Genomic DNA, 26,996 nt, shown 5'->3' on the forward strand with positions numbered 1-26,996 from the left:
AGCTACCAGAAAGCTGTTGGCAGCACGAAGCCAAAGAGAACATGTCGACAAGTAAAAAATAAGCGCATTTCACCGAACGCTGACGAATTACGTTTACTCTTGCTTGTAGGCTGATTGTTTATGTCGCAGTGGTCTGCTCTCAGTGTCAACTGCCATACGTAAGAGAATATGTAGCATATTTAGTTTTTATCAGTAGAGATATTCCTTGGTTAGGCGTATCTGATTGCGGAAGTACGTCATTCGGTGGAGCGAAGCTAACGAAGTCTACTTTTTCCAAATTTGGATCAATCAATAATTTTTCTTCGTTCAACGTATGTTATTATTACAAAAAAATTCGTGCCATTTTGAAGTGATCGGAAAATATAATTATAGTCACAATCTTCTTTATCCACACAGGTTGTATAATTATATCTATTGTCGGCAGCACTAGAAACAGCTATCCTCTAATCTCTGTTGATCAGAAACGTCGCTGCTTAAACAGCCACCGCTCTAAGAAAAGGATGAAAAAGCCCAATAAAAATCATCGTTCGGCCTGGCGATGCCGGCAGCATGGTTTGTCCGATAGCGAACATATATATGAATATAAATATACTCGATGCATATATCAGCAGCGTGATCCTCGTTAAATTGTGCGATTATATTCCAGCAAACTGGTTTTTTCATTGTAGTTTTTTTTTTCCAGCTAGCTAATATAGCAACTAAATCGATAAAGGGCTCTTAAAAATAGTAGATTTATGCTCCTCGCCTGATCCTAGCTTTAACTCTCATTCATAAAAAATGAATTCTGTGATCTAAATCTAAAAATGTTACACGATTCAACAAAAGACTTTACATCTACAGCTAACTAAAATATATATATATATATATATAGAGCTATACGGAGTCGCACCGAGCAATCTTCAGATATTGACAACGTGAAATCAAGCTCGAATCCGCTCCGACATAAACCGGTTTAATCAACAGTATCACCTCTGATATTATACATCAAAAGTCATCATTGGTTTTATTGTTCGATCTGAATTCGTTGACTGGTTTGCTTCGATAGATCGCAGTTGTCTCTTTGATAACCTACAGAAAAGGGTAAACAACTGCGGTGTTAATATCGTCGTCGGATCACGTTCCATTGGCAGACCTTAAGCCCCAGAAGCACGCAGAGGCGACAGATACGCGGTGTATATGACACATATTTGACTCAAGCCGTTAGTACTCCGATATCAGTAATAACAGAGAATCGTATAGCGTACTTTGCGGAGAGGAGTACGCCTTTTATTAGCTATGTGCCCCTGAGGCGCTACTAATCTCGACGGAGAATCATTACCTCATTATACTAGTTGAAGTCATCTTCTACTTACCCAATATACCATACAGTTAATCGACTTTACTGACTGGTTTGTATTTTGTCTGAGTTGATAGGTCGTTCGCTGATACTCCTTGCTCTGTTATGACTTACCGAATAGGCTAGTAATCACCTAAAGCAACGACATAAATTAAACTAAAACCAATGAATTTTCTACACGATTTATAATAAACTCTTCTAATACAATAGTATCCTTCTGCTTCAGGGATACGAACGCGACATTCGTTGGCAGGCGTTGCTCACTTCGCCATCGACAACCCCATAAATTCCCACCAGCAGAAGTCCCAGCCCCGTAATTATCTCGAGACAATAGTCGCGTTTTTTGATAGACGTGTAGCGGTGCCACAGACCCCTGCTAGTACGCCAACTGCCTCCTGCCATTTTTGCTTTTCAGTTTTTTATTCTCTGCTGATATTGTCCCGTAGCGAGGAGCAATTGTACTGGCCACGGTCCCTTCGTTATACGTTTATTGGGGTGCCACCTTGTATCTCTAATACCACATCCACCATTGTTACAATAAGGCATTTATTACTTTTCCTATGTCTTAGTAGGCTCCGGCCGGAGCTAATTGCCTCTCGCAGTGTTCGTATCCGTAAAAACGTGAAATAAGCCAGTGCCTTGATAGCGAAAGTTTCCAGGTAAATACAGTATTGCGAGTTCATTGACTGCAGCTCTAATTACCTAACTGGGTAAAAGTAGAAAGCCTCTATCTGTTGATCTAGTGTCATCGTGCTGGTTTGATAAAGCTATATATATTTATATATACACACACACACCTTAAAGTTGACGACGATAAAAGCTTGTTTAATAGGTCAGAAAAAAAGGCTTGTACGTTAAGGATTAAAAGGACTGTAGAAGTTGATTATTCGCAGTGTTATTTTCAAATTATTATGGAAACGAACATTCTGAGAGGTTCAGTATATAGACGTCAAGAGCTTTTAGCCTTCGGACGAAATAAACTATGGTCACAATACAGTCATAGACTCTTAGAAAAGGCATCAATTTGCTGTTGAATACGATGCGAAATAGTGCAAGAACGTTTTCTTCTGGGCCTGCTTTCGATAGAAAAGTTGATAACGCCTTGGTGCCTTCAGTTGAGATTATATGAGAATGACCAATTGAAAAGAACAACCAATATAGAAAGGAAACACAGAAGATCTGTTTGTATAGCGTTGAATGCAATCAACGTCTCTAATGATATGAACAGTATCTAAATGTGATTTTCGCAATAAACATTACACAGGATTGAACTGCCTCCTGTTACTTAGTAAACAGATGCTTTCTTGTTCACTCCACATTGTCGAGACGCGTCACATGTTGATGACGAAGATGACAGAGAAAAACAAAAACAAGAGACCCTTTTCGGTTGAAAAAAGAGTGTATATATATATATATATATATATATATATATAAGGTCGATTTATGAGCTTTTATATTTGCATTCTATGCAAGAGTCCTGGTTAGAAGTAAAACTCTATTGACAAGGAACAAATGTGTTAATACTGATAATTTTTTTCTTACAGAATAGATTGATCATTTAGATAAGTCAGTTACACCGACAGAATGCCCAAAATTATTTTAATTTAAATCAGTTCATCTCAATCTGCAATTAAGCGCTGGAAAATTCCGTTCGGATCAGCTACGGTTCTGGTTATTGCGACAAATTTAAATGATTACTTAAGCACACAAGCTCTATAATTTTGTTATCGTAACTATAGATAATAGTAACAAATAAAGGCCCGTCTGGTGATTCAGCTGTAACTATGTAACAAAGTATTGATAGGCATATCACGGGTTCAGGGTAACATTACATGACAGCCTCCTCGCTCTATCACGCTTCATTTATAATAAGAAGTCAGCTGTTCAGTTGTCTTATTAGCGGAATGGGGCCCTACCTAAAACTATCGTATACGACCTGATGTGGGCCGTGAGTTCTGGTGACGTCAAATCTACAGTATTACGACATGCGCGAAAATCATCGCCTTCATGAGACAACAGTCACTGTAATTAACTTATCAGACATGTCCATAATTTGTACATCTGGCGGAAATAAAGAAAGGTCTATTGCACAGATGTTCCGCGCACATCCGTGTGAGTTTGACGCATCGCATTTCTTGTGTCGCAAGTAAAGGAACGATAGAGACGCGCTAGCTTCTATGGCGTACTTATTTTAAAAGGTCCTCATTTAAGCACGCAAATACTGTAGAACATGTTGATGGCAGAATTTGATTCAGGGACGTATGGCCTTTTTCAGATACTGGCCTTAATGGCCGCGCTAAACCAAGGTTTCGCCATTCTGTTTGCGGCGCTAATTAATAATGAAATTAAACACTCTTTTACGAAAATCGGCTCTGGTGAAATAGACCAAGATGGGAGTCGCCCTTGAGGTCGAAGTTAGCACTTGACGGCAAACAAAAAAGAAAATGCCCGTAGTTAAGAGCTGTACACACTCCTGTATCTGCTGCTAACTGAAACCGGTTCGACGCGGCTAACCAGCAGCTTCGATGCAGTATGATGACGTTTATATTTCCCACAGTTCCCATGGTAAATGGTTCTGTTGGCCAAACCAACTCAGCACAACACGAATAGCACGTTTTCCATATTGATGATTGTCATTATCAGCAGTAATATGTAAGTACACTACAATAGCATCAAGTATATTATAAAGCTAGTGCTAAAGCACTTAACGGACAATATCAGGTACTTCGTCCCGCTATAAGTGCTTGATTTTACCCTATACTCATCCGAAAATAAGGACAAGATGGCTAATGGTACATGCATTGCGTCAGGTCATACATTTGGGCGCTTTTTTGGGGGCTTACAGATCGGTGTTTTTTGTCGGTCACACAAACTACTTCCTCAATCGAGTTTTCTAATCTGCATACTGTAACGGGATTGGCACCTTCCGTATAATTAGAGAAAAATCTCAATTATTCTGTCACCTCCTGCTTCGGCCGCTCATGCGTGCTCTGCTGAACGTAAATCTATGTAAGTATACGTTTTCTTCGTAAAATACCGTTGTGCACAATCGGTCCAAACGGAAGCTAACGCTGTGAAGACAGCAGCAGCGTATATGCTCATAAAATATTCAACTTTTCCATCAATCAAATGGTTTATAGTACGCCAATTCATTTCTTGGTATTATTATGCCTTAGAATCACTATACTATCGAACGTAAAATGGCTCGGAAGTTGTACAGGCTCCATGTTTCTCGACGGAAAGCTCTGGTCACGCATCACTCTAACGAGACGTCACGTTTACGCTGGATTTCTATAGATAAAGTTAGGTTAATAATGCGCAAAAACACTGTTTCTTTACAATAACTTTTTTTGATGTCATACCTGTCGTAATTTTGCTAGATTCACCCAACTACTGCCTTCAACAGATTTAATCTTGAAGCGAGACACGGTGACAATTTCAGTTTAAGGGAGAAATAACTTTAAGGGATGTTCTATACAGGAATTTCACAGTTATAGAGTAACAAAGTCCAACTGGGTTTTTCCATTTCCAAACAAACCGGCGCTTATCAACCGAGCGCTGTTGTTCTACTTTACTAAATTTTGATGAGCAGTACATAACTCGGCATATCGCTAGTATATGATAATTAAGGCGCAAACATACAATATATAGCATTAAGTTAAAATACAAACTATAGAAAGACAGCTAACCTCACCAAAGATAGTTTGGCGCAATCTTGTTTCCCTATTAAGCCTCCTATGCTCAATTGGATGTTCTGGATCAGAGAACCCAGATAGCATCCCCTACTTGGAATTCAATATTGGTACACTGCGATTGCAGGTATCCGCGGCTAATCGATAAATGATTATAGCTTTGTGCATCGGATCCATCCGTTTATTTTTATTTGAATGGATTTAAATTGACAGGGGCAAAATACTTTCCATTTCCGCTCGATTCATCCGGCTTCCTCGAAAACATTCGGTCAGATTTTGATGAGTTCCTTTGTTGCACGCTTAGAGAACGTAGCGCTGAGTTCCAGAAACGCGATCCGGGAATTTAACAAATCCGAGAAACTTCCTCGTTGATTTGTGCTTAATCAGTGCCCCGAAAAATAAAAAATCCCAAAAAAAAACCAATAGAACAATGGCTGTGTTTAGGATTAACTCGAGTGTTAGATTGGGCTTACGCAAACGCCCAATTTAAAATATACAATAGTACAAATTTTAGCGAAAAATCAAATCTACATATGAAGCAAAGACAATTTAGAAACTAACTAAAAATAAACATGCTATAATATTTTTGCTACAATTATTAACTGTAATTGGTTAAAGTTGAATTTTAAATACTTGATTTTAGGACCTGGGTCAGCTAGAAGGTGAAATGTTGAAGCACTTCCAGAATAGAACCAATACTGCCGATCCGTCTCTATGAAACTATTAAAAACAGCTCGAAATCAGGCTGCCTGATAATTCGACTGCAATATAAGATGCTATATGAATTGTGGACAACTCAAGTCCCCACCGATATGAGCGAAAAGTGACAAGGCCTTATTTGCAATGCCCGTCTCCTAACTGGCCTTGTTTCCAGCCAACTTGATACGCTGTAAGCGTTTCAACTGGAAGAAACATCTATTGCTACAAGCGTAGCCACAAATTCAGCTACACTTTGAATGATTCTCGACTATCACGGCTTCACGTTCATCGTATTGATCACCACGTCTAACTCTGGACAACCAAAATAGTGAAGCTCGATTAGGTACCGACAACAGCACATTGTGGTTCATTTAGTGTACAAATTGGCAGCGTGCACATCGTATTAAATATCTCTTGTAAACAGTTATGAAGGTAAGGCTCTATTTAACTAGCGAGTTACACCTTTGTCAAGGAAAACACCGTATTGTTCCATCTACTCTGTTGCCGTTGCCTTGTGAGAACGTTATCTTAAGCCATCTCGAGAAAAGGACCAATGGGCACACCTTAATCGTAAAAAAATCGCCGATCATTCAACTAGCTTTGAACACACCCAAGGTCTACGTATTACAGTTATAAAGCGTTCAGCAATAAACCCCTTGTAAACAAGCGTCAATTGAATGAGGTCCAGCTAGCTTGCAATAAAGTTCAGGATCATTTATACAGCAAATAGGAAAAACTGACTGAGCATTGGCAGAAACTCGAGGCGAAGAAGGTCTACGAACACCTGTTTGATCTGTAATGATGAGTGATAGCAGTAAATTATCGCAGCATTTTTAACAGAAGTCTCTCCGTATCCATTCGCTGAAATGGCTAGGATGTTTATCTTCCTATGGAACAAACTATAATTATTAAATTCACCTTGCTAGCATCTGACTCTGGATAAATGAAATCAGGAGGAGACCACATTTCGACCCGCAAAGCTCTCTTGCTTATGCCGGTTTAATTGAATCTTTTTTTTTTTCATCAGTTAGGCCCGCCACGAAATTACCAGATGAGAATTAATCATGAGAATTAAATTTAAAAACAATTGAGGCCTACCTAGTTATTTTCTATTAAGCAAAACTCAGATGAGAGGCATCATCCGCTGTCTGGAAGTGTCGTCGAAAAATTCGAATCAACTTTTCCAATAAAACTAATCTTTATATAAGATCGAAGTTAATCTTGGGATATTGCCGTTTTCTCTATTGTTTAAACCCTCACTCAGGCTGAGCCTCTAATATATAACTTACGGCTGTAGATGGCTAGAGACGCTAACGGCGACCGCACTGCTCACAGGTATAGTCAAAATTTCCGTAAAATTCAAAAGGAATTCGTCTGGTGCTTCAAATAAGAGCTTAAGGGTACTTTGCATAGACATACCTGATACACTTAGGGGTTCGATGGTCGACCTTTGTAGAGCGCGCGGTTGAACGGCTCGTTCATGGGCACTGTGCATTAAAATAACACTGAAACAGACTTACCAGCCGAATGTTTACAAGGATCACTCAATATTATGGAAAACACTTTCCTACGCATAGGGATAAAGTTCAATATAGATAGGGTCGATGTATCCGTGTGCGGAAAGCACGCAATGTTTTTATTCCAAGTCGACGACCAAGTGCACCACTTTTACAAAATGCATACTGAACCTTACCGTCGTACGAACAGCGCCATTATTGTCGTAAATCTAAAATACGGTTAATCATGCTGGAAGGAAGCGTCAGTCGACTTCATGACTTCATTCAGTCACCCATTCCAGTACTAGGGAGGAGCGAGGACGGTGACTGTCAGACGACGACGACGACATTGATAGACTTCATGTCGTAAGCATTTAAAATGTACGTTATGTGCCATGTATGCTAGTAAATTTGCTCCTAAGGAGGGTCACTTGGCAGGTTATTCGGTCGACGAATGGTATCTGTGACACGCTCTAACCTTTTAGGTTTCACTTGACGCACAATTCAGAGACGATAGTGCATATATCCACAATATAAACGAAGAAGTGAACATATTACTGTTCCCGCACGTATACCATGACATAAGTGCGGAGAGCACTTCCATGAGAAAAAATCTAATCAGTATAGTAAATCGAGATCAGTAGAGTTTTAAGGCTGAAAGCTGTTTGCACTGCAACTTGAAGGGACTACCTGACGAAGAAGTTTTACAAACAAATTAACTCGCGCTAAGATTAAGTTTGTTAGTCAAACAATGACTTCCTTTCTATAGGTGCATCTTTCATTCATAACCTAACCTAGTATATGCTCATCTGACCCATGTCGTTCGCTACTTTTCTTGTTAGCTTCACCGAAAGCCACTATTCATCGAAAACCCTGACTAGATAGGTTCTGGCGGTTGTCCAGTGTTTCCTTCCCTGTTACCACTGGCCTCGTGAATCCGGTACGAAACTTCGCCTAAGACGTAAGACTGTCACCATCTCTAGCTATCGCTATCTCTAATTGGTACAATTAACAACTATATTACTTAACGATCTTGGTGGCCTGCTAGTCCTAATTCTCTCCCCTTTATCGTATAGCGTCTTCTTCACTGTTAAGCATTCACCTACTCAACTGCTGCTGTTCCTCCTCTGTTTTTTACGGAACCTTATCGTCTGCTCCATGCACTACACGCGCTAGGTACAACGTTGACGATTACAAGCAGTTGTTTGCCGGCAGTCAGTGTCGTGTCCGTTGCCTCTGCTACGACCGTCGGGGCGTATCGTTTACTGCGAAAGTCTCTTGTCGCCCACTGCCAGTGTCATTGCATTGATTTGCTACCATCCAGCTCCTCCGCCGCAACTGATTGAGGCGGACTCACTCAGCCAGCCTCTCTCGGTAGCGCCACTGGCGTCAAAGTAGCTGTACGAGTGACTTCGGTCCACTATAGTGGTCTGTGCAGCCAGCAGAGACGATGACCGTGAATCGTCACCTCACGCCACAGCTATCCTCCAGCTAACGGCTAACCATCAGCGCCACTACTGCGTTCACAGCTGCTCCGTTGCTCGCCGATGTTGTCGTGGTCGCCAACGATTTCGTTGTCCCTTTAGCTCTCCCCTATTCCTGTCTTTCTGCTTATCAAAGCCTACGCTGAACCCGGCCGAGGCACAATGATCCGTTCCGGCCAACAAAATACAAAGTAACTCTTTGTCGGAGTGTTAACAACTCGCCTTCGTCACCCATGTATCAGCTGCTGTGCTTAGTGCCGATTGGAGCGCTCTCTCGTACAGTCTTCACCTGCGGACGACGTTACGACGACTACTTTCTGTTTCTACGGCAACTGGTAATGGACGCTACGCCGATAGTGCTGGCTAACTGTAGCACCGGTTACATGAACGGCCAAGACATAAACAATGCGGTGTGTGAGCTGCAGTAGTGTCCGGCATTTGCCATTGGGCACTGGGCTGCACGCATTGGGAGTAGAGAATCGCCAACTGAACAAGCTATGGGAGTTCTATCAATTTGACAGAACAGAATTGTTAGTCTCTGACGGACTCGTTGAGAGCTATTATCTGTTGATAATATATCCCAGCGCTCTGCATAATACTGGATACGTGTTCACGATCGTAATGAGTAGCTAGTAACTGTGTTGGATATTGTAACCTAGAACATTCTTTTACAGGAACGTATGATAGGTAATCTTTGACTTTTTTTTTTAACAGTATTTTACTTCTACAAACACCACTGCTGCTTGTGCGGATCATAGATAACTAACTTATTCAAGAAGAATGGTTCAAGACCAGCGAAGAGCTAAACCAACGTTAAAACACGGTTACGACATGTTATCTCGACTTACCGAACTCCTATGAATAGCCCCGTGCGGTTAACCCCAAACGGCGATCGAGAATGTACTAAAACGCGGATGACTATGTAAAATTCCTATTGATCCAACCACTGAATCACTTTACGGTAGGCGTGAAGCGTGAACATTTGAAGTATCGACGATCGCAGGCACATAGTGTACAAGCTGACCACGTAAGATTTACGTTAAACTTTCTCGCCTAAAACAGACTTCTCATAATCTCTAACAAAACAAACACTCGAACCCATGTACTGCGTCGCTGCCTCTACCGTTATGTACGAGTCTCTGCGTTTTATTCCCCTTTCTCGTGCGTGATTCTCACTTGAAGCATATCGGCGAACTTTATGTAGGCCTTTTGTATCCTACATAGAAGTCATGGTAGCGTTTGCTTAGAACTTGTATAGGCGTAAATCACTCTTAGTGTATTTTGCTCGCGATTAACATTTCCGATAGTCGACTGTGGTCGTTTACGATTCCTATCGTTAGGTGGCAGTAATATATGAGAAAGCACAAAGCCGGCCTACGTGGGATCGCGCATCGTCCGCAAAGTACAAAACATACATTGAAATGTACTTATGTATATATTTACGTCGGAAAGTAGCAACGATACTAATAACAACAGTTGAAAAACAAAAAACACAGGGGCCGTGTGTCTGTCTAGGCGTGCGCATACGAGACCCCATTGAATTCACTCGAACTTGCTTTTTGATCATCCGATTCCTGAGGCTGATGGAAGCTGTAAGTTTTGCATCCTCACTCGATTGAACCGTTCATAGACTCATATATGTTGTTTCTAGATCGTACGGAGGTGATTCGGACTGTGTGTAGCCCAAAATATTTTCCGAACGAGAGCTCAGACGATCAGTATCTGAGAACCGCACAATACTAATTAAAATTAGTTTATTAGTCACCATGAAACCCATGACAACTACGCTAGATATTATCGACGTGTTGCTTAGGCATAGGATGCATAACGCGCACTTCCAAGACACTTTCGCTAATCAATCGTTGTATGAATATCTTCTACTTAGTGCAAGGTGGACTCAGCCCAGACCCGAACGTGTCTATGATGTATGTTACTATTCTTTTATCTATGTATAAAAAAGGGTTCCTCAAGCAATGAGTTACCAGGTCGGGGTCGGCCGAGTGTCGCGGTTTATCATCGAAAAATGGATACCCTACATGTACATTATTGAACAGGAGTCAGCTTCCGAACTATCACATAACAGACAGAAGCGGACGGAAGTCGGCGATCCTCAGACGAAACGTATCAAAGATGGATACGCCAGCCAGCGATAGATGTCGCTGATGCCTCTGATAATACTGTTACTTTTTACGAGCAACGATTCTACGACGGTTAGCATACATGACAACCACAGCGGGCTCTTAGCGCTTGCACTCTTCCTCAGGGAGCACTCACGAGCGCCAACATCACACAGGGACGCGCATATCAACACCGAAGGCGCACATCGTTGCATCCAGTCGATGAAAGATGGGATAGGCACCGCTCCAGGCCGCACATGCCCGTATCGACAGCATCTCAATCAATGCGACACAGTACGATCGCTTAGCCCGTGATTCAGCCGGTGGCCCTTTATTGGTGGCTCGCCAGCATCGGTAGCAATACCTTTTAGCTGACTATCGCGTCTCGTTCCGTTCAACGTCATCTTTCGCCTTACTTATGCTGTCACCGCTGCCATGCGTGCGCACACTCTACAACAGAGCACAGTGCGTCATATACGCATCTTGTTGTGCACCTCTTTGTGACCAATCTGCCGACGGCGGCGACAACAGTGACGGCGTCGCTGCCATCTTCTCCAGCACAAGTACGTCAATACTTCTTCCAGGAACGTTCCATACAACTGCCGAGCGTTTTACGAATAGGACACGCTTCTGTCCTCTTTTTTTGGTGTTCTGCCGCCGTCTGATCACCGACAGAAGTGACGGCGCGCAGGCCATTCAAAGACGCCATCTGGTGGCATGGTTCGACGCACGTGACTCAACGATTCGGCTGACAGCGCTCCTGCGTTAACATTACGTATTGTCGTAGGCAGTGCTCAATAATGTCGTTATTGGAGGTTCTGGTCGATCGGCGCTTTGTGGTGGTCGCCGCCGCCGCCGCCGTTACTGTCTGTGTTTTTTGACTAAATATTGTCAAGCAATAGAATATAAAACTGATAACCGACCTCACACTTCTGCAGATCGCCACGAGGTACCTTGCCCGCAGCCGCAGTAACAGAGATCTCTCTGCGAATGCTACGGTGATGGTCGAAACACTATCAGGTCAGTTGTACCAGTCGGTATGAGCGTAACCGCTGTTATTGTTGTATTGTGATTACTGATTGCCCTAGATCAATTTTTGCCTGGGCACAGTCTGATGGCCTAAGTGTTTTTTGGGACATTCTTGTAGCTATTGTGCTGCCATATTTTGATGCTCTTTTCAACGAATTGTGTCTACAAGGATCCTGTGCATTTCCCGGTACATAGACAATGTATCGTTTCATTCTGTGCGTTAGGGGTTGCACAGCATAGGGGTTCACTTTTATGTTGTTGCATACCCCCCATGTTTTTCAGACTGTGTTTTGCAAACAAACCGTTGCAATAAATTTTTAAAAAGCCAAAATTATGTAAAGTTATATCAATAACCGGTGATAAAAAAGGGACATGTTGTCAATAAAAGACAAAATATTTAGTAACTAAAGTCTGGTACACCTCAAATAAACCAAAGCATTTGCAATATTTAGATAACAGCGGCTTGACATATAAACATGTGTGTACTGTCGATGAGAGGAAAAACAACAAATGTAGTTAGACCTATTGAATCAACGTCGACTTGAGCTGAAATGTTGGGGCTTGTAATCAACAAGCATCTATTGGTTGTCACCCTATCTCGTCGTAGACGAGAGTTATCATTAACGTCAAACAGCGGACGCTACTACATACATTGCGTAGGAGACGAGGGAATGCGACATGGAATAGGCTCTAGCACGAACTAAGGTCGACTGACTGTGTTTGCTACGTCAACAATAGGCAGTAGGACTCCCGCAATTCGACACATCACGGGTCTTATTCATCGTTGGCTTACTCCTGGTACCGAAACCGATACACGTTCATAGCGTATATTGAATTCAATCTCTGCTGTAACTCCCAGAATGCTGTTGCGATCGGCATGACACGAAGGCACACCTACTTCCCTCAAGCACCCCGATGGTTGTCCAGTTCACCGAAGTGGTCACCTAAAAGGCCATTGTAGTACGGGAAAACCGAACTCTCCCCAGATCTGGGCATAAACACATAGACACTTTAGTTTCGTGCTGTGCGCCGACTGTCAGCGGCTGTACCCGTACGTATGCATTAAACGGTGAAGTCATTGATTTGTCTTAAAGTGAAGGCATATCTTTTATATCCGATCGACAAGTCGCTGGATCAGAAGAAGTTCGTGTTATTTCAGATACAGCTAACCAATCCTCATTTGCAAATTACGAACGAGACGTCCTTAGCGGTACGATTAAGGGCTGAGATGCGGACTTAATTCACAACCAGCCTAATCAGCATTCGTCCTTACGCATAAGGACATACTTAGGCTTTGTTTTGAGTGCTATGTTTACGAGCAGCTCTTTAAGTACATGCGTATAGAGAGTAAGGGAGAATAAATGTTCATTGAGATAGATTAGTTCCTGTTATTATTGTAGCATAGAGATCGAGAAAAATGATTGCCCCTACTGTTTTTCGAATAATTTTTCCTCACCTCTCTCTCCCTAAGTATTTTTCCTCACAACTGCGACAGTAAAGTAATAGCTAAAGCGGCGTTTTCGCTAACGGCTGCTATGCCTAGCATGCCAAATAGACAAATCCGATCCCTGTTTAACTAACAAGCCAAGAACACATGCATTGTTTCTCAAGCCAATCTAGTATATCCTAAATGTTCTACAGTGTAATAATTCCTACTTTACTAGAGTAAAAACGATGTTCAGCCATTGTCGAAGTCAATGATAAATGCACGAATTCATCAGCTAGAGAAAATCTATCGATGCCGCAATTATACGAAAGTAAATAGTGAGAATGGGACCCTCACCAGCTTAGGATTGAAACTAATATGTGTTTTGCTTTTATAGCGATAGAAAGGGCGGCAGTGTGAAGCAGCTACGTGGATGGCCCGATGTCGTCAGAAAACGTCGTGCGCTACACGATTTTTTCCACAGATTGCACCGTAATGCACTAAGTGGCAAGAAGCACGCTAGAAAAAATGCCGATGATGTATCAGTGATAACCAAACCGGCACGAAGGTACGTGTCGTCTTTTCTCTGCATTTTTGGGGACGGGGCGATGCTGAAAGAGCAAGCTTGAAGATCTCAGTCTGTACACTGGATATTTAATAGTCACAGCTTTGATAGCGTGGATACGCGGCGTAGGCAAAAGGAAGCTTAATAATTTCATCCTTATATAAAGTATGCAGGAGTATGACGTTAACTCTGAAGTGGCAATTCGAGAGCATTTTATTAGTTCGGAATTTTTTGCACATTTATTTGGTGACCTCTTCTTGTGGTTGTAAAGCGAGAGGAATGGAAATTCTACGAAACTTAATGAAGATGGTACGGCTCGAAACAAAAAACGCGCTTCTGTTTCTGATACAACAAGTAGGAAAGACCCGTTAGGCTAATACGTTTTACATAGGTAGTCTGTTTGTGTCGTTGCATAGATAGTATGCCGAGAGCCCCACTATTTAAAATGGGGTTTCGATTATTGCAACGTTAGCAAATACGGCAAGAACTTTGCACAGAAGCGTACTGTTACGTTTAATCCACGTAAATGTTATTACATTCAACTCCCGTACCTTATTAACAGGACGGTATTCCCCTACCGTAGCCTCGTCAACCTGGCCTTTAGTAAAAAAACAATCCAGTGTCGATTTCAAGTCACAGGTTAGCACCAAGCAACAGATTAACGAATGCACGTATGAGTTGAAATGGTAGGTCCATTATCAATATTGTCATAAAACTATCTAGAGGTCAACCTTTTGAAAAGACGTAATTTTCTCTATAACAGATTAAAGTTTCGTTTAACATTTCGTGCGGAAAGAAAAGCCAACGAAAAAAAAAAAACGTACACGTTCAACTGAATTTAAAGCGGATTATTCACTATAATATATATGTGTTTCCGCTATAAGTGCGTCAGAAAAAATGCTTATGCAGAAAATTGTTTGATTTGAGCAATCAAATATTTGATTGAGCATTGATTGATGATAGGAGACAAATTTAGGATAAGGGGCAAGGGGCAGTTGAGCATTTTCTCGCTCTTTCTACAGTTATAGCTATTTGGATTGACAAATGAGTATTAGGACAAAAAGGACCCTAAGAATGATTTTACAAGCGATGAAATTGTATCAATTAAGACAATTTCTTATCTGTAAAACTAAACCAATAAAAAGTCTCGCTTCGGCCGCCGTCAATTCGTATCGATTGGTGAATCTCTCTCACTCACAATGGTTCATTCGAGTAGGATACAAGGTAAACATGGAATGGAACCAGCTTCATGATCGACACTTAAATTTTATCTTACAGCTACGACCATACACATTAAAAGGTAAGCGCGCGGGCAAATCTAGCGGTCAGTGCTGCCCTTAATATTATTATTTTTTGTAAATTTCTAACGTAATAATAATTATGCTAATAACGTAAGCAGAAGGCCAGTCAGTGAGCCATTGCCATGTGCTGTGGAATATGGACCGTAAAATAGTATCTTTAGGATATATAGGAGAAGCGCAAGATTGAATATTTTTGTTAGAGTTAATAATAACATATGTTGTTTAAAATATCAGCCTAACACTAATTGATATATGCTTGTTCCTAAATATTTCTGATCGAAGTGGTGTTTCTGTTCCCAGTCACTGGCGGCAGGGAACTGTATTAACGTAATTTATTTTCTTAGCGTAATTAATTACGTTAACTACTTTGTTTGACGTTTGCCTGTTGAAGTGGTCGACCTCCGAAAAGTTCGGAAAATCAAGTCAGATGAACTTACTGAAATTAATCCAATTGTTACTGACAGGCTAATATGGTTTACATATATGTTTACGCTGCATATGAAAAGAAATAAGGCCCCAATTTGGAGCTTGCAAAATATGAATGTTTTCCAGCTTACGAACAATATAGGTGGCAACGCGATAGCTATTGACTGCTATATGAGGTCTAGTTGGATCTTTACCCTGTACTGGGCTGCATTTATTCAAGAAAAGTTTTTGGGCTCCTATTTGCAATCGATTTAGCCAGCTAAGGCAATTTTCTAACTAACAAAAGTGGACCACAAACGTATCATGCGGTCCGGGTGTGGCAAATGCAGTCGTTCTCATATTGAACATACGATTTCTCATTACTGCGTTGATTAGCTACGAACTCTTAGATCAAAGTAAGAACCGTATTGATCAGTGTTCCTTCCGTGAAATCAAAGCACGAAGATTACTTTTGCTTATTGTCTTACAATTATTCACCAATCCTTTCCCATCAGATACGGGTGAACATGAGGAAACTATATAACCAACAAGGAACGAAAACGGGCGGATTTTATTATGACTGAACTTTAAAATGTCAAGAGTTTTGTTCCAGGATCGCGAAAGCACAGAGTTCTGTTCGTTACTACACCATAGAGTAGTCGGTGCAGCAGGAGATTGACGGAAAAGATGAATTATTCAAAAACAACTGTCGAAGGTTAGGAATCCTTTGTCGTCCTTTGATTCTCCGTAACGAATGCTAGTGATGTTGCGAGGCGGAGAGGCTCCCGTTAGCTCCCGTAAGGTTATTACAGAATGCAGAGTTATTTACTAGGGCAACGACAACGAACTAAGTTCGTGCAATAAATCTCCGATGATAATGGGTTAAAAACATGCAGCAGATTTTTTTTGGATGGAGATGTGTCGTCTGACCACCTCACGATACTGTTCAAGCACCGCAAATCATCTAGAACCCAGTAATGCCATGCATCAGCTATCTGAGAAACGGCAGCACTGAATGGAAGCCTTGAAACACTTCCAGCAACGCCATGCACGCCAACGATGACAGATTTAGCCTAAATGCTTGAAATAAAAAAAATAAAAATGCTTGAAAAATAGGGATTGTTAATACTCGTTTGCCGAACGGGCACTTTTTCACAATCAGACCGAGAAAGTTCTCAAATGAAAATGGCTTTCTCAGTCTCAATTTGTCAGACCCGGTTTGATTGCAAGAGGGTAAATAAGTGATTCCAATCCAGTTTCATTATGCCAAAGCTTCCGGTAGGTGACGCACGTTCAGGAACGTATCATAAGGCACAATTTGCGCTAGTAGTAAATGTTTTAATTAAATATTCTAAAATTTAACATAAGGGTCATAATATGGAAGGGCGAAGGGAATAATTCGAATGAAGATGCTTTCGAATAAAGCAGCCACCGTTTGGCGGAAAAGTAAGGTACGAAAAGTCAAAGTGGGTGTGTGCAATGAGAAAAATAATGAACCACAAAAAAGAAAGCAGAAACGTTGTGAATTTTTTGTAGACCGTTCTGTATATATACACACGACTGTAGAGCGAATTAATATAATGGCCTTAATCGAACTGAGTGCCTTTTTATATTACAAACTAAGTTACCAAAGGAGTAAGGACTATCATTATCTTACAGCTTCACGGAGGTCTAGAGAAAATCACGGACATCCGAGCCGCTGAATCCCCGCTTCCTATTAACTTCTGCGGTGAGTTTTATCGACAAAAACCTATTAATAATAGAAATTCGTCGAATTCGATACAGAGTGTGTTCCTCAAAACGTAAAATCCAAACAATTTTAGGTCTACAAGCGCTCCATATATTTGAGCAGCTCACCATGTTTCCAGTGTCGTGTCGTGCCCATCTTAACAACTTACGCACTGAAAAGCATAGAAAATTTTATGATCTACTAGCGAACCGTAGCTTCACAATTGAATAGCAGAGCCATTAGAAGAAAGCCGTTCTTCATATACTACAACGCACACGCGACCAGTCACCTCACAGTATAGTCATAGAGTTAACCGTTAAATTTACTACACACTAAGTAGCATCAATTAGCTCGTTTCTCCACGATTATTTGTTTCAGAGTACACTGTATATACTGAGATCATCGCAGATCTCAAATAGAGTTGATTTTGGTTACAATCCCTTTACCTTTTGTTAGTTTCTACAGTTAATCGTTCATCAAACTTGAATCGATCCTTATTTAGCTATTGGTGATGAGTAGGAATGAAAACACAAGGAAAAGCTTTTACTAACTGGGTGTCCATGCGATATCCTCTTTTCCTGTTGGCGTGTTCAGACCTTTTTCTTCTACATAATAATACAAAATCATCTATACACATGCAGTGAGGGCTTGCTTGCGTCATGGCCGTGTTTAGTGCCTTATTTATTAGGTTCTTGTGTACGGGAGTTTGCAATCGAAACCTGAAAAATCATCAGGGTACCCAACAGAACGGTGATCTACCTCGGCCCACTGAAGAATTGCAGATAGAGAACTTTGTGTTTCTCCTCTCTTTCCTTTTAATGTACCTCTTTCTTTAGTGTATCGTTTCTGAAAGTTTCTTCGTTTTGCCTCGGATCTATTCAGTTGTAAATTTTGCATTAATTTTGCTTACTTTTTTCAGGCTATGGTTCATTGACTAGTGATTTTATCGGTAACAGGTTTCCTGTTCTATGGAAATGTGGCTCGATACTGTTTGCTCGCTAGCCTTGTTCGGTCCTTCAGCTTCAACAGACACAGTCATGAAGTAAACACGTGACGCGCTGCTCTACTTCCATACTTCGAGCATGCCTATCGACTAAATAAGCTGTTCATAGGAATTCATCTTAGAAAAATATTTCGAAATTATTCCCTTTTCTATTCGCTCGAACCGAATTATCCGCATCAATGGCTTCAACCTTAAAAAGTATGCGCTAATAAAATTGAATATAGGAAGCATCGTTCAAAGGGAATCGATTGTACAAATCACTTACGGTATCCGAAAACGCTTGGTAGTAATAACTGATATTCACTTCTGGACAATATCCCCCTCTTGCAGCCACGAAAATCTTTCACTGTTCATTGCAGTAGGCGTTCCATTGTAGCTCCCTTTCATATATATTATTTGCCTATCATCTATCTATCTATCTATTGGTCCGTGAGCCGATTCCTATAGTCTGTTTCAGCGTGAAACTTCAGACCAACTCAGATCTATAAGCAAATGTCTACCTGAAAAATACGAAGTGCTGTAAATGCGCTACGAAACGCCGCATCTATTAAGGGAAGCTCTTTTTTTTTAAGGTTTCATTTATTTATTTTTTAGATTTTTCTTAGATGTCACGTTGATCGGTAATATAGGACACAGCGTACAGTTCAATCTGTTAGATTGATTGTTACCAAATGGGCAAACAAAAAAAGGCTGTCTGTGATCTTTAAGACAGCCATTTCTGTTCGTAGATGTGAGCTAATCTGACGCGGATCTTTAACGTTGACGCAGTGGCCACAGTGAACAGTTACAATATCCATTGTCGGACACCCTGATAGCAGAACACAATTTTTGATAGATGTATCTAGTTTGTTTCTCATGCTCATTTATACATTTGTTATTACTATGAAATAGCGAATATGCTCACGAGAAAGACGCTGGCCAATCGTACAGATTACATCGGTCACATAATTGAACCTATAATAAATTATACCATCCCACCTTCGAATGTAACTCTGTCGTATATAAGAACGTTTTTGGTCGCTAATCAAATAGTGACTCAGTACGACCCTGAGTGAACAACGGTGCATTTACAAAAAAAAATAATTCAGTAATTAATAATATGATGAAATTCTTCACTACGCAGTCGTAAATTTGGGGATAGTGATTTCTTTCCGGCAGCCGCCTCAAATTTTACATTAGAAAATGAGATTGCTAACATTTAATAGTAGTTTCACTTGATTTTTTGAGAGAAGGGTTAGTTTTTTTTTTTTTTCTAGTAATTTTAACTTGGAAAAAAACAAAAAATACTGAGCTCCAAATTACGGGACCTGTGTATGATCTAATAAGTGCTTCTGCTTTGTGTACTTCAACCAATGTGTGACAAAAAGGACCGTGGTCAAATTAATACATTACCTTCCGAGCTCTATTTCCATCGTTAATTGGATAGAGGATACGGTTTTCACAATGTATGCCTTTCGACCATCTTGTCCATTCGAGAGGCACGCATTCAGAGGGATGCACTAAATGCTACTGGACAGATATTGGTTTTTTAGGTCTCGATATTTTATTTAGAAAATTTCATTCCAATGTATGATGTCACTAATGATTCTCTTATGTCTTATTATTTTCGAAAACATTAGCTTAACGTATAGCCGTAACAGGTGATTTTGTTTTGTTTGTAACAATTTCTAATCGAATTACCCCCAAAAGCCAATTTAGTGGCTTTTTTTTTAGTAACTCAAATTATACAAGTAGCTATTCCTTTAATTACTCCTTCACCTAACTAGCTAAGTCCCTCGACTTCGTTCCTCCGATCGCGACTACTTCCTCCTAACACATACATTCTACATAAGTTCCGGGCTCGTATCAAGCTGTACCCATTTACAAACCAGGGAGCACCCTAAATTCAACATTGGGCGATCTGTGAGGGTTATATAGGCTCTATAAAAGCTACGGCTTCGAATAGGATAACTTAGTTTTTGTGTTCCTAGGTTGCAACAAGCGCAGGCTGGCTCCGCCATAGTTCACGGCAAACTATTTGTCCAAGGGCAACCTTCACAGCACATCTGTTTAGTATTAAGCACGTTTTCTCGAAAACTACAAACCAGTTAAGCTGCAAGCCGCACTCGGTATCTCGTGCAGTCTCCCTACTGGTCGCTACTGCCCCCTGAACCTGGTAGCATTTGTTTTCGATTCGCACGTCGAGGCACTTGCACGCACGTGCGGATCGTCCGCGGGATCGATCGTTTCAGTGAGAAAAATATGAACCAAACAACTGTTTACCAGTAACGTGACTAGTGGTAGGGCCTACAAGTTTTTATAAACACAAATCTCACCCATCCAGAGTAATTTCCGCATTGCCGGAACGACTAATAGGAGCATTTTGTTGTGGTTGATTCTGGACACTACGTGACATGAGAACTGGGAAGGCCCAAGCGAGCAAGCGGTCCCTGAAGTCTATCTTCAGTTATTCAGCGACGTATTCTGCTCGCGTTCTGAGTGTCATTAGTCACCCCGGAACCACTAGTTTTCTCTGCTAGCGACCAGAGGAACTGTCACACCAAGCAAAAATTTTGAATCACTTTTACTCGTCGAAAAGTTAGGCTTAGCCAAGGGAGAATGAATTGTCATGCGCTTAAAGTCTACGGTTGTTTGTGTTTTCCATAAACGTAGACCTACATGTATAATGTTTTTTGGAAGAGTTTAGGCAGGAGTTTTAGCATATAGGCTTATTAACAACCATACTATTTACAAAGTGTTCCCTTAGCTTGTGCGTATCGTTAAAATTTAACGGTGTGTAATGGACAAGTGCAAGCAATGGACGTCATACGTATAAATGACGTCCATTTTGTTTTCATAATAACAAGAGGCATTTTTAAGGCGGTCTATACTGTAGGTCACCCCATGTTTTTTTTTAATAAAGTTGAAAATAATGTTCTCAAGAACTTAGTGATAAGTACAAGCTCTCACATATAGAGACTTTATCCGCGAAGACATTGGAATATACATAATGCAAGCCATAACCAAAACACAGTACACGAGATATAAGTAAACAAAAAATGTATTATATATGTATAAGATTCAAGGTACACCTTCTAGGTTATGTTTTATTTTTTAGCGACAACATAAGCGTGGAAACGATCAACAACGCTACAACAAACCGTAATTATTTTTCTATATTCCATATTGTGTAATATTATCAACATACTTCTCGATGTAGCCCTTACTGTTGCAAAGCTAAGCTAAGTATAGAACCTAAATAATAGATACCGTTGGTTGTCATTGAGCCTACTAAACATCTTTTACTTTTCGAGGGCTAGTATTCGCGCTCGTTGAGTAGGCGTTCTCTCAGGACCGCCGTTCAGTCTTTTTTTGTTTTTCTCTTGATTGCGTAAAGCTAAAATGACGCGAATCGCGAAAATGCCGTTGAGACATTAGAAACAGTACGGCTGATCATTGTTCAGCTGCGACGGTCGATTTTCTAGCAGATATAATCGGTTAGTTGCATAAATACTGAACGTGCCTGGCGTCAATCATGTCACTTTCAAACTTAAGGAAAAAACGGCTGGAAGGAGCCGAGAAACTGAAGGTTTCACGGTAGTCCTCACTGACACTGATAAGTACCAGAAATAAAACATTCACATTGTTAACATGTCTTGTTATTGATACATATATATATATATATATACACACACCTGTAACTGTAGTCGGCAATGCAACAGCGTCAACTGGCAGCGACAGCTGATGACGGGATCACGTGATGAACTTATCAGGGAACTTACCTTGGCAACGTTGATGGTTAAGCACTAACGCCAAACTTATCTAGGTTGCACGATGTCTAGGTCGTGGTACAATGCAGCCTACTATATATTTAGCATATTGTCCATTCAACTTCTATCTAGATTAGATAGGTTTATTGTTATCTAGATAATATATAAGGTCTATTTTACTTGAGAAAGCGTTGAGCGGTCTGATCAATCACTTCTAAAACGAGAAAGACGCCAAACAGTCAGCATTCAATGTTGGTTCACAGAGTATATTTTTAGTAATGGGTGCAAAACTAAACAAACACTTCGAATCTTAAGCCGCGAAAAAGTTTATCTAAATAATATTAACACACGAAAAGAAAAATAACTGCCAGATCTTAAGGAACCTTGAGAAGAAACCTGAACGAAACTTCACAATTTTTGATTACATTAAAATCTCGTCGCGACACTATATCGGCCTATTTCGCTAGAATGAGTGAATTGCTTTGGTAAAAACTCACCCGTTCCCAGCAATTTCCCGTTTTGACATGAGCAACACGATGGCAAATATATGGCCATGTAGTAGGGGCAGGGTTACGAACAACCTGTTTTACCAGCACCGTTAACAATTTGGTCCTATATATTGTCGTCTAGCATCAGGTAGTCATATCTTACATTATCCAGATGGATGGATGGATGGATGCGTTTAATTATACGTATCTCCTTAAGGTAGATGCGAATGAGATCAGCGGTGAAATCTTTACGCATGAAGGTACATTGTAGTACATTCTGGCCAAAAATATAATCTGCCAAAAAAAAAAAAGTATATTCTGGCTGTTTTCGCTGCAGTAAAGTCACATAATTGTCTGACCAAGGATGACATTACGAAGCTCAGTTTTCTAATACTTACCGCGTTGTGGAGTTCCCCAGTCTTAATGGAGTACGAAATCAATACCTTATCTGTCGCTGGGAGGCTGCCTGCAGGACCTGAGCTAAATTTTAGCCTATGAAACTTGTAAAAATTTGACCAATTTTTCTGCCAGGAAAATCACAGATATATGCACGTATTGTAAAAACCTACAGAGTAGTTGTATACGCGATATTGTATTTGTTTCTATGATATACATGATCTGTATTATATACATATATATATAAGCAAATAATTTTTGTGAATTGAACATATTCATAGGTAGATCATTTATGTCCTTCTGACAGTGACAAATACTATCCAGTCCAGCCACTTATAATAATTTCAATGGGGGTATGCGGGTCACAGTAAAAGGAACTCCTCAGGTTGAGGCGGAGATGCAGCCGTATGCTAGTGACAGCTTATGCTCTGCTGGAAGTCGACATGACGACGCCGGGGTTGTCGAGTAGCGTAGGCAGCCCTGCAACAAGGCCAATCACTGCTTGATTAACTCTGATCCTCCACATATCTTCCTATTTAATTTGCCTTCTGCTTGCTTTGCTACTCCTAAAGCTAATGAAAGTGACGGCATACGAGAGTAAACGTGGGGGAATCACATAGACGTTACGATGCAGCAAAAGGCAGTAAAAAGTTTGTAATGTATCCCTATTACGCGCTCCCGGTGTTACTGTCCTACACTCAGGACACAAAGCAACAAGCAGATATCTGAGTAGCTGCAGTGTAAAACAACAGGCAGATGGACAAAGACTCGAGGCCTCTAGATAACTTGACAGTTATGCTATTCGCAATAGTCGAGCATGCACAACGAAGCTTGAGAAGAAAGGGGTGACACAAAACATTCTAGGGAAGGAGTCAGCCTGCTTTGTAGGCACGAGCAACGAAAGGCTGGTTATTTTAGTGACTATGGTGGTGTATGATGGGTTCAACAATTACCCCGACATGAGCAAGTAAAACGGAGGGATGCATCCAGGATGATGATGAGCATCTTGGTACTGAGGTGTTACAACTATGCAATATGAGCTGCTTTAATGAAGTGCCCCTAAAAGGGACAAACTTACTTACCTTTTAACCTTTACTGCAGTTCTGATTCAATGCTGCAACAATGCAAGTGCCAATTTCGTGGTCTGTACAATCGTACATCGTGGCATTAAATTGTGGCAACATCTGGCATATTACTCGCTATACACTCGCAGCTCATTTGCCCCTCTTACGTACTTGAAGTTCGCCGCCCACACTCCTCGACTAAGGCTAGTTCCTTTTGACTGAAACAATTTTATTATTATATTATGTTTTTCTTTTTTTTAACTAAACCTGTTATTAATTTGTCACTAACCAAAATGTCAAAAAGCCGGCAGTCAGCGACAATACGGGAAAGAAGGGCAAGTACGTACACGTGAAAGTTCCAAGTTAACCACCGAATAATAATGTTTACTAATGCCACTGTGCTAAAATCTTTTCGTTCGCGTGTCGGATGGTATTCCACTGTTTCCGAAGTCGGCTAAGTATTGCACAACTCGGACCTTCGACGCAATCACGGGTGTCTTCTATGAGCCCGCGGCAACAGACCCTACGAAGTCACCCCCGGTCCTATTGGCGCGATAGTATTCGTACTTACCTCGGCTGCTTTTTCTGCCTAGGACGGTGTATACTCCCTTTCCTACACCAGCGGATCCGCTATCGTTCGAATAGAAAGCGACATATTTCCATATAAGGGCTGGCATACGTGGCAGCCGCGTACGTGCACGTTCCCTGGCTCCTCTGTCCTAGAAACGCAATACTAGCAGATTACATAACAGTTCTCTGTGCATTTATACAACCCTGATGACACAATATACCAAGGCCTCGCATAACTCGGAAGTGCGTCTCGCAATCACTCTGTTAAGGGTGCTAGATAATACCTTGCCCGAATAAGGAGCCGTCAATTTTTAATCTTCACAGTACCGCGATCACTGCAACCCAGCAATGACCCGCCAATTGATGCGCCTCGGGGTCCGCATTGTTGTAGAGGCTCCAGGTATCGGGTTAGCGAGCTACTTCGAGGTCCGTGTGATTGAACTGGTTGGTGTTTACGTAACGCAGAGCTACACTGTTCGTTGGAGCCGCTTCTGCCAGGAAATGTCAGTTTTCCGACGGATAGTTCCGAACCTAATTTATCATAGGAAATCACCAGCCAATAGGATCTTACTGAACCCCTCGCAATATTTTACTAATACTCAATGTCTTACCATCTGGCCTGTAGAAATAAAAAGTTATTCCGGCAAGGCTGCTTCTCTCTGAGAAAACGGTTCGTATAGCTTTAGCTTTAAATTTTTCCACACTAATCTTAAATTTCCGAAAAATCCGAAGCCCAGATCCATCTTTGTAAATGTCTACGCGCCCGCCGCACGATCTGGCCTTGTGGACACTTCGGTAACTAGGCAAGATGTTCGTATTTCCCAGCCCATCGCTTGGTAGCACCACCCGTAAGAGATCTCGAGCCGTTCGAGCAATCGTATCATGACTTGGGCGATATGACCAGCCGTCCTACCGCTTTAAACTGTATTAGCGTCGTCGTTGGCCGGCAGAAAAACTATCTTCAGCCACCCGCTTTTCAAGTACGTACGTAACCGAAAACGTGTATTTATTCATATGCTTGAATTATAACATTTGATCTACTACCATTTTAAAAAGAACATTTCTGTGCAAATAAAACGTACTATGCAATACAAGACCGCGAATAGCTTATGCGTCTTCAATTTAGTTACACGAATTTCGGTATAATATTAATTTTTATCTTAAATGTGCCATACCAAAGATGGTTTATGCGCTATTTTTTTACGTAAACAAGTCTTGGGAATTACCTGTTTTAGGTACAGCATAAAGGATGCCCCTACGAGGAGTCTAACCGCGGTGCCTCCTGCTCTACGTAGCTGGGTTTTCTCCAAAAGACACGGAACGGCATGGCAGTCATACGATTTGAATTGTTGAGGATTTAGCCAATATCTTCATTTCCCTCTAAATTTAGTATTAAGCAGGCTATTCGTTGATTTATTGACAACTTCGAAGCCCATAGCCGATCGTTGCCTGACAAAACCTTCGTCCAAAATATCGGAGAAATTTTGCTTCGTCCCTTACTCGCGGTTACACGTGTTTGTTGGTTATCGCATTGGCGATGGCCGATCATAGCTGTGAGCGCAGGAAGGGTCAAAGCGGTGCTTTAAAGTGACCTTATTCTAGACCGTGATTCTTCTATGGGCGAACACCTTCGAGACCCGGCTGCACGGGAATAGACTATTTACAACGTCATCGAAATGTGCTGTTCTAACAAGGACAATGCTGCACTTCAAGATCACTTTTAAGAATAGATCGGCCCCAGCCATTGTGATTCAGGCGTTTCCAATTCAGACCGCGAGTGTACCTTTTCTGTAGGAGATCTGTACAACGTAATTTGATTGTTAAACCCATTTTTAGAGTTATTTTCTCGCTTAGAACTACTTTTCGACATGATCATAAACACTCACAGGACCCAAATCAGTTACTAATTTTTCATTGGCTCCGGTGTGCGGCAGGCGACTTGTTAAAAATGGAAGGAAACGAGGATCAAAGCACTCTGCCTTATTTGTCAAGTGTTTCTAAAGCTCAAGCTCTCTACAAAAATCGCCGAAGGCATGTGCTCCATGCACAATCAGAAGGCATGACTGTACCTACGACAATAAATTCAAAACGCACGTATTTATGTACGCTTGCAAGGCAGTGCCATAATGAGAAATAAGTCGCAACCAAAAGCTGTCATTATTAGCGCAGCGCGTCACGATAAGTCATTACTTTTTTCGACGAATAGACTGCTCCTGACGAAGCTGGTGTAACTGAACTAGGCAGTAGATTCATTGATCGCCTAGTTGTCCTTTCAAGTTACACTGGACTATAGCTAACAAAAGTTCGTATGAACTTAATTTCTATGATTGGCTATTCCTACCAAACTTATTGGCCCCTCTCTTGGACGTTCTAGGACAGGTATTACCAGCACACGCGGAAGCTCGATTTTGACAAATAATTTTAGCAATGGAAGCCATTACGCTAGA

At 41.1% G+C, this 26,996-nt stretch overlaps 1 protein-coding gene and 1 long non-coding RNA gene across 5 annotated transcripts; one reads left to right on the forward strand and one right to left on the reverse strand.

Moving 5' to 3' along the window:
• Positions 1-5,187: 5,187 nt before the first annotated feature.
• LOC111261748 (uncharacterized) lies at positions 5,188-7,238 on the reverse strand. Its single transcript, XR_002681182.2, has 2 exons — positions 7,147-7,238; positions 5,188-5,406 (listed from the first exon to the last, which is right to left on the reverse strand). It is a non-coding gene; the product is annotated as an uncharacterized LOC111261748 (long non-coding RNA).
• Positions 7,148-25,652, forward strand: LOC111261765 (uncharacterized; the record flags this gene model as incomplete). Of its 4 annotated transcripts, XM_086968825.1 has the most annotated exon segments (7): positions 7,148-9,237; positions 13,677-13,847; positions 14,407-14,530; positions 15,123-15,144; positions 16,066-16,265; positions 17,210-17,279; positions 18,199-25,652. In XM_086968825.1, coding segments are annotated over 3 exon segments (378 nt in total). In that variant the 3' UTR covers positions 14,489-14,530; positions 15,123-15,144; positions 16,066-16,265; positions 17,210-17,279; positions 18,199-25,652.
• Between the last annotated feature and the right edge of the window lie 1,344 nt (positions 25,653-26,996).

The sequence above is a fragment of the Varroa jacobsoni genome, unplaced genomic scaffold (genome assembly GCF_002532875.2).
Source record: "Varroa jacobsoni isolate VJ856 unplaced genomic scaffold, vjacob_1.0 scaffold_593, whole genome shotgun sequence".
NCBI lineage: Eukaryota > Metazoa > Arthropoda > Arachnida > Mesostigmata > Varroidae > Varroa > Varroa jacobsoni.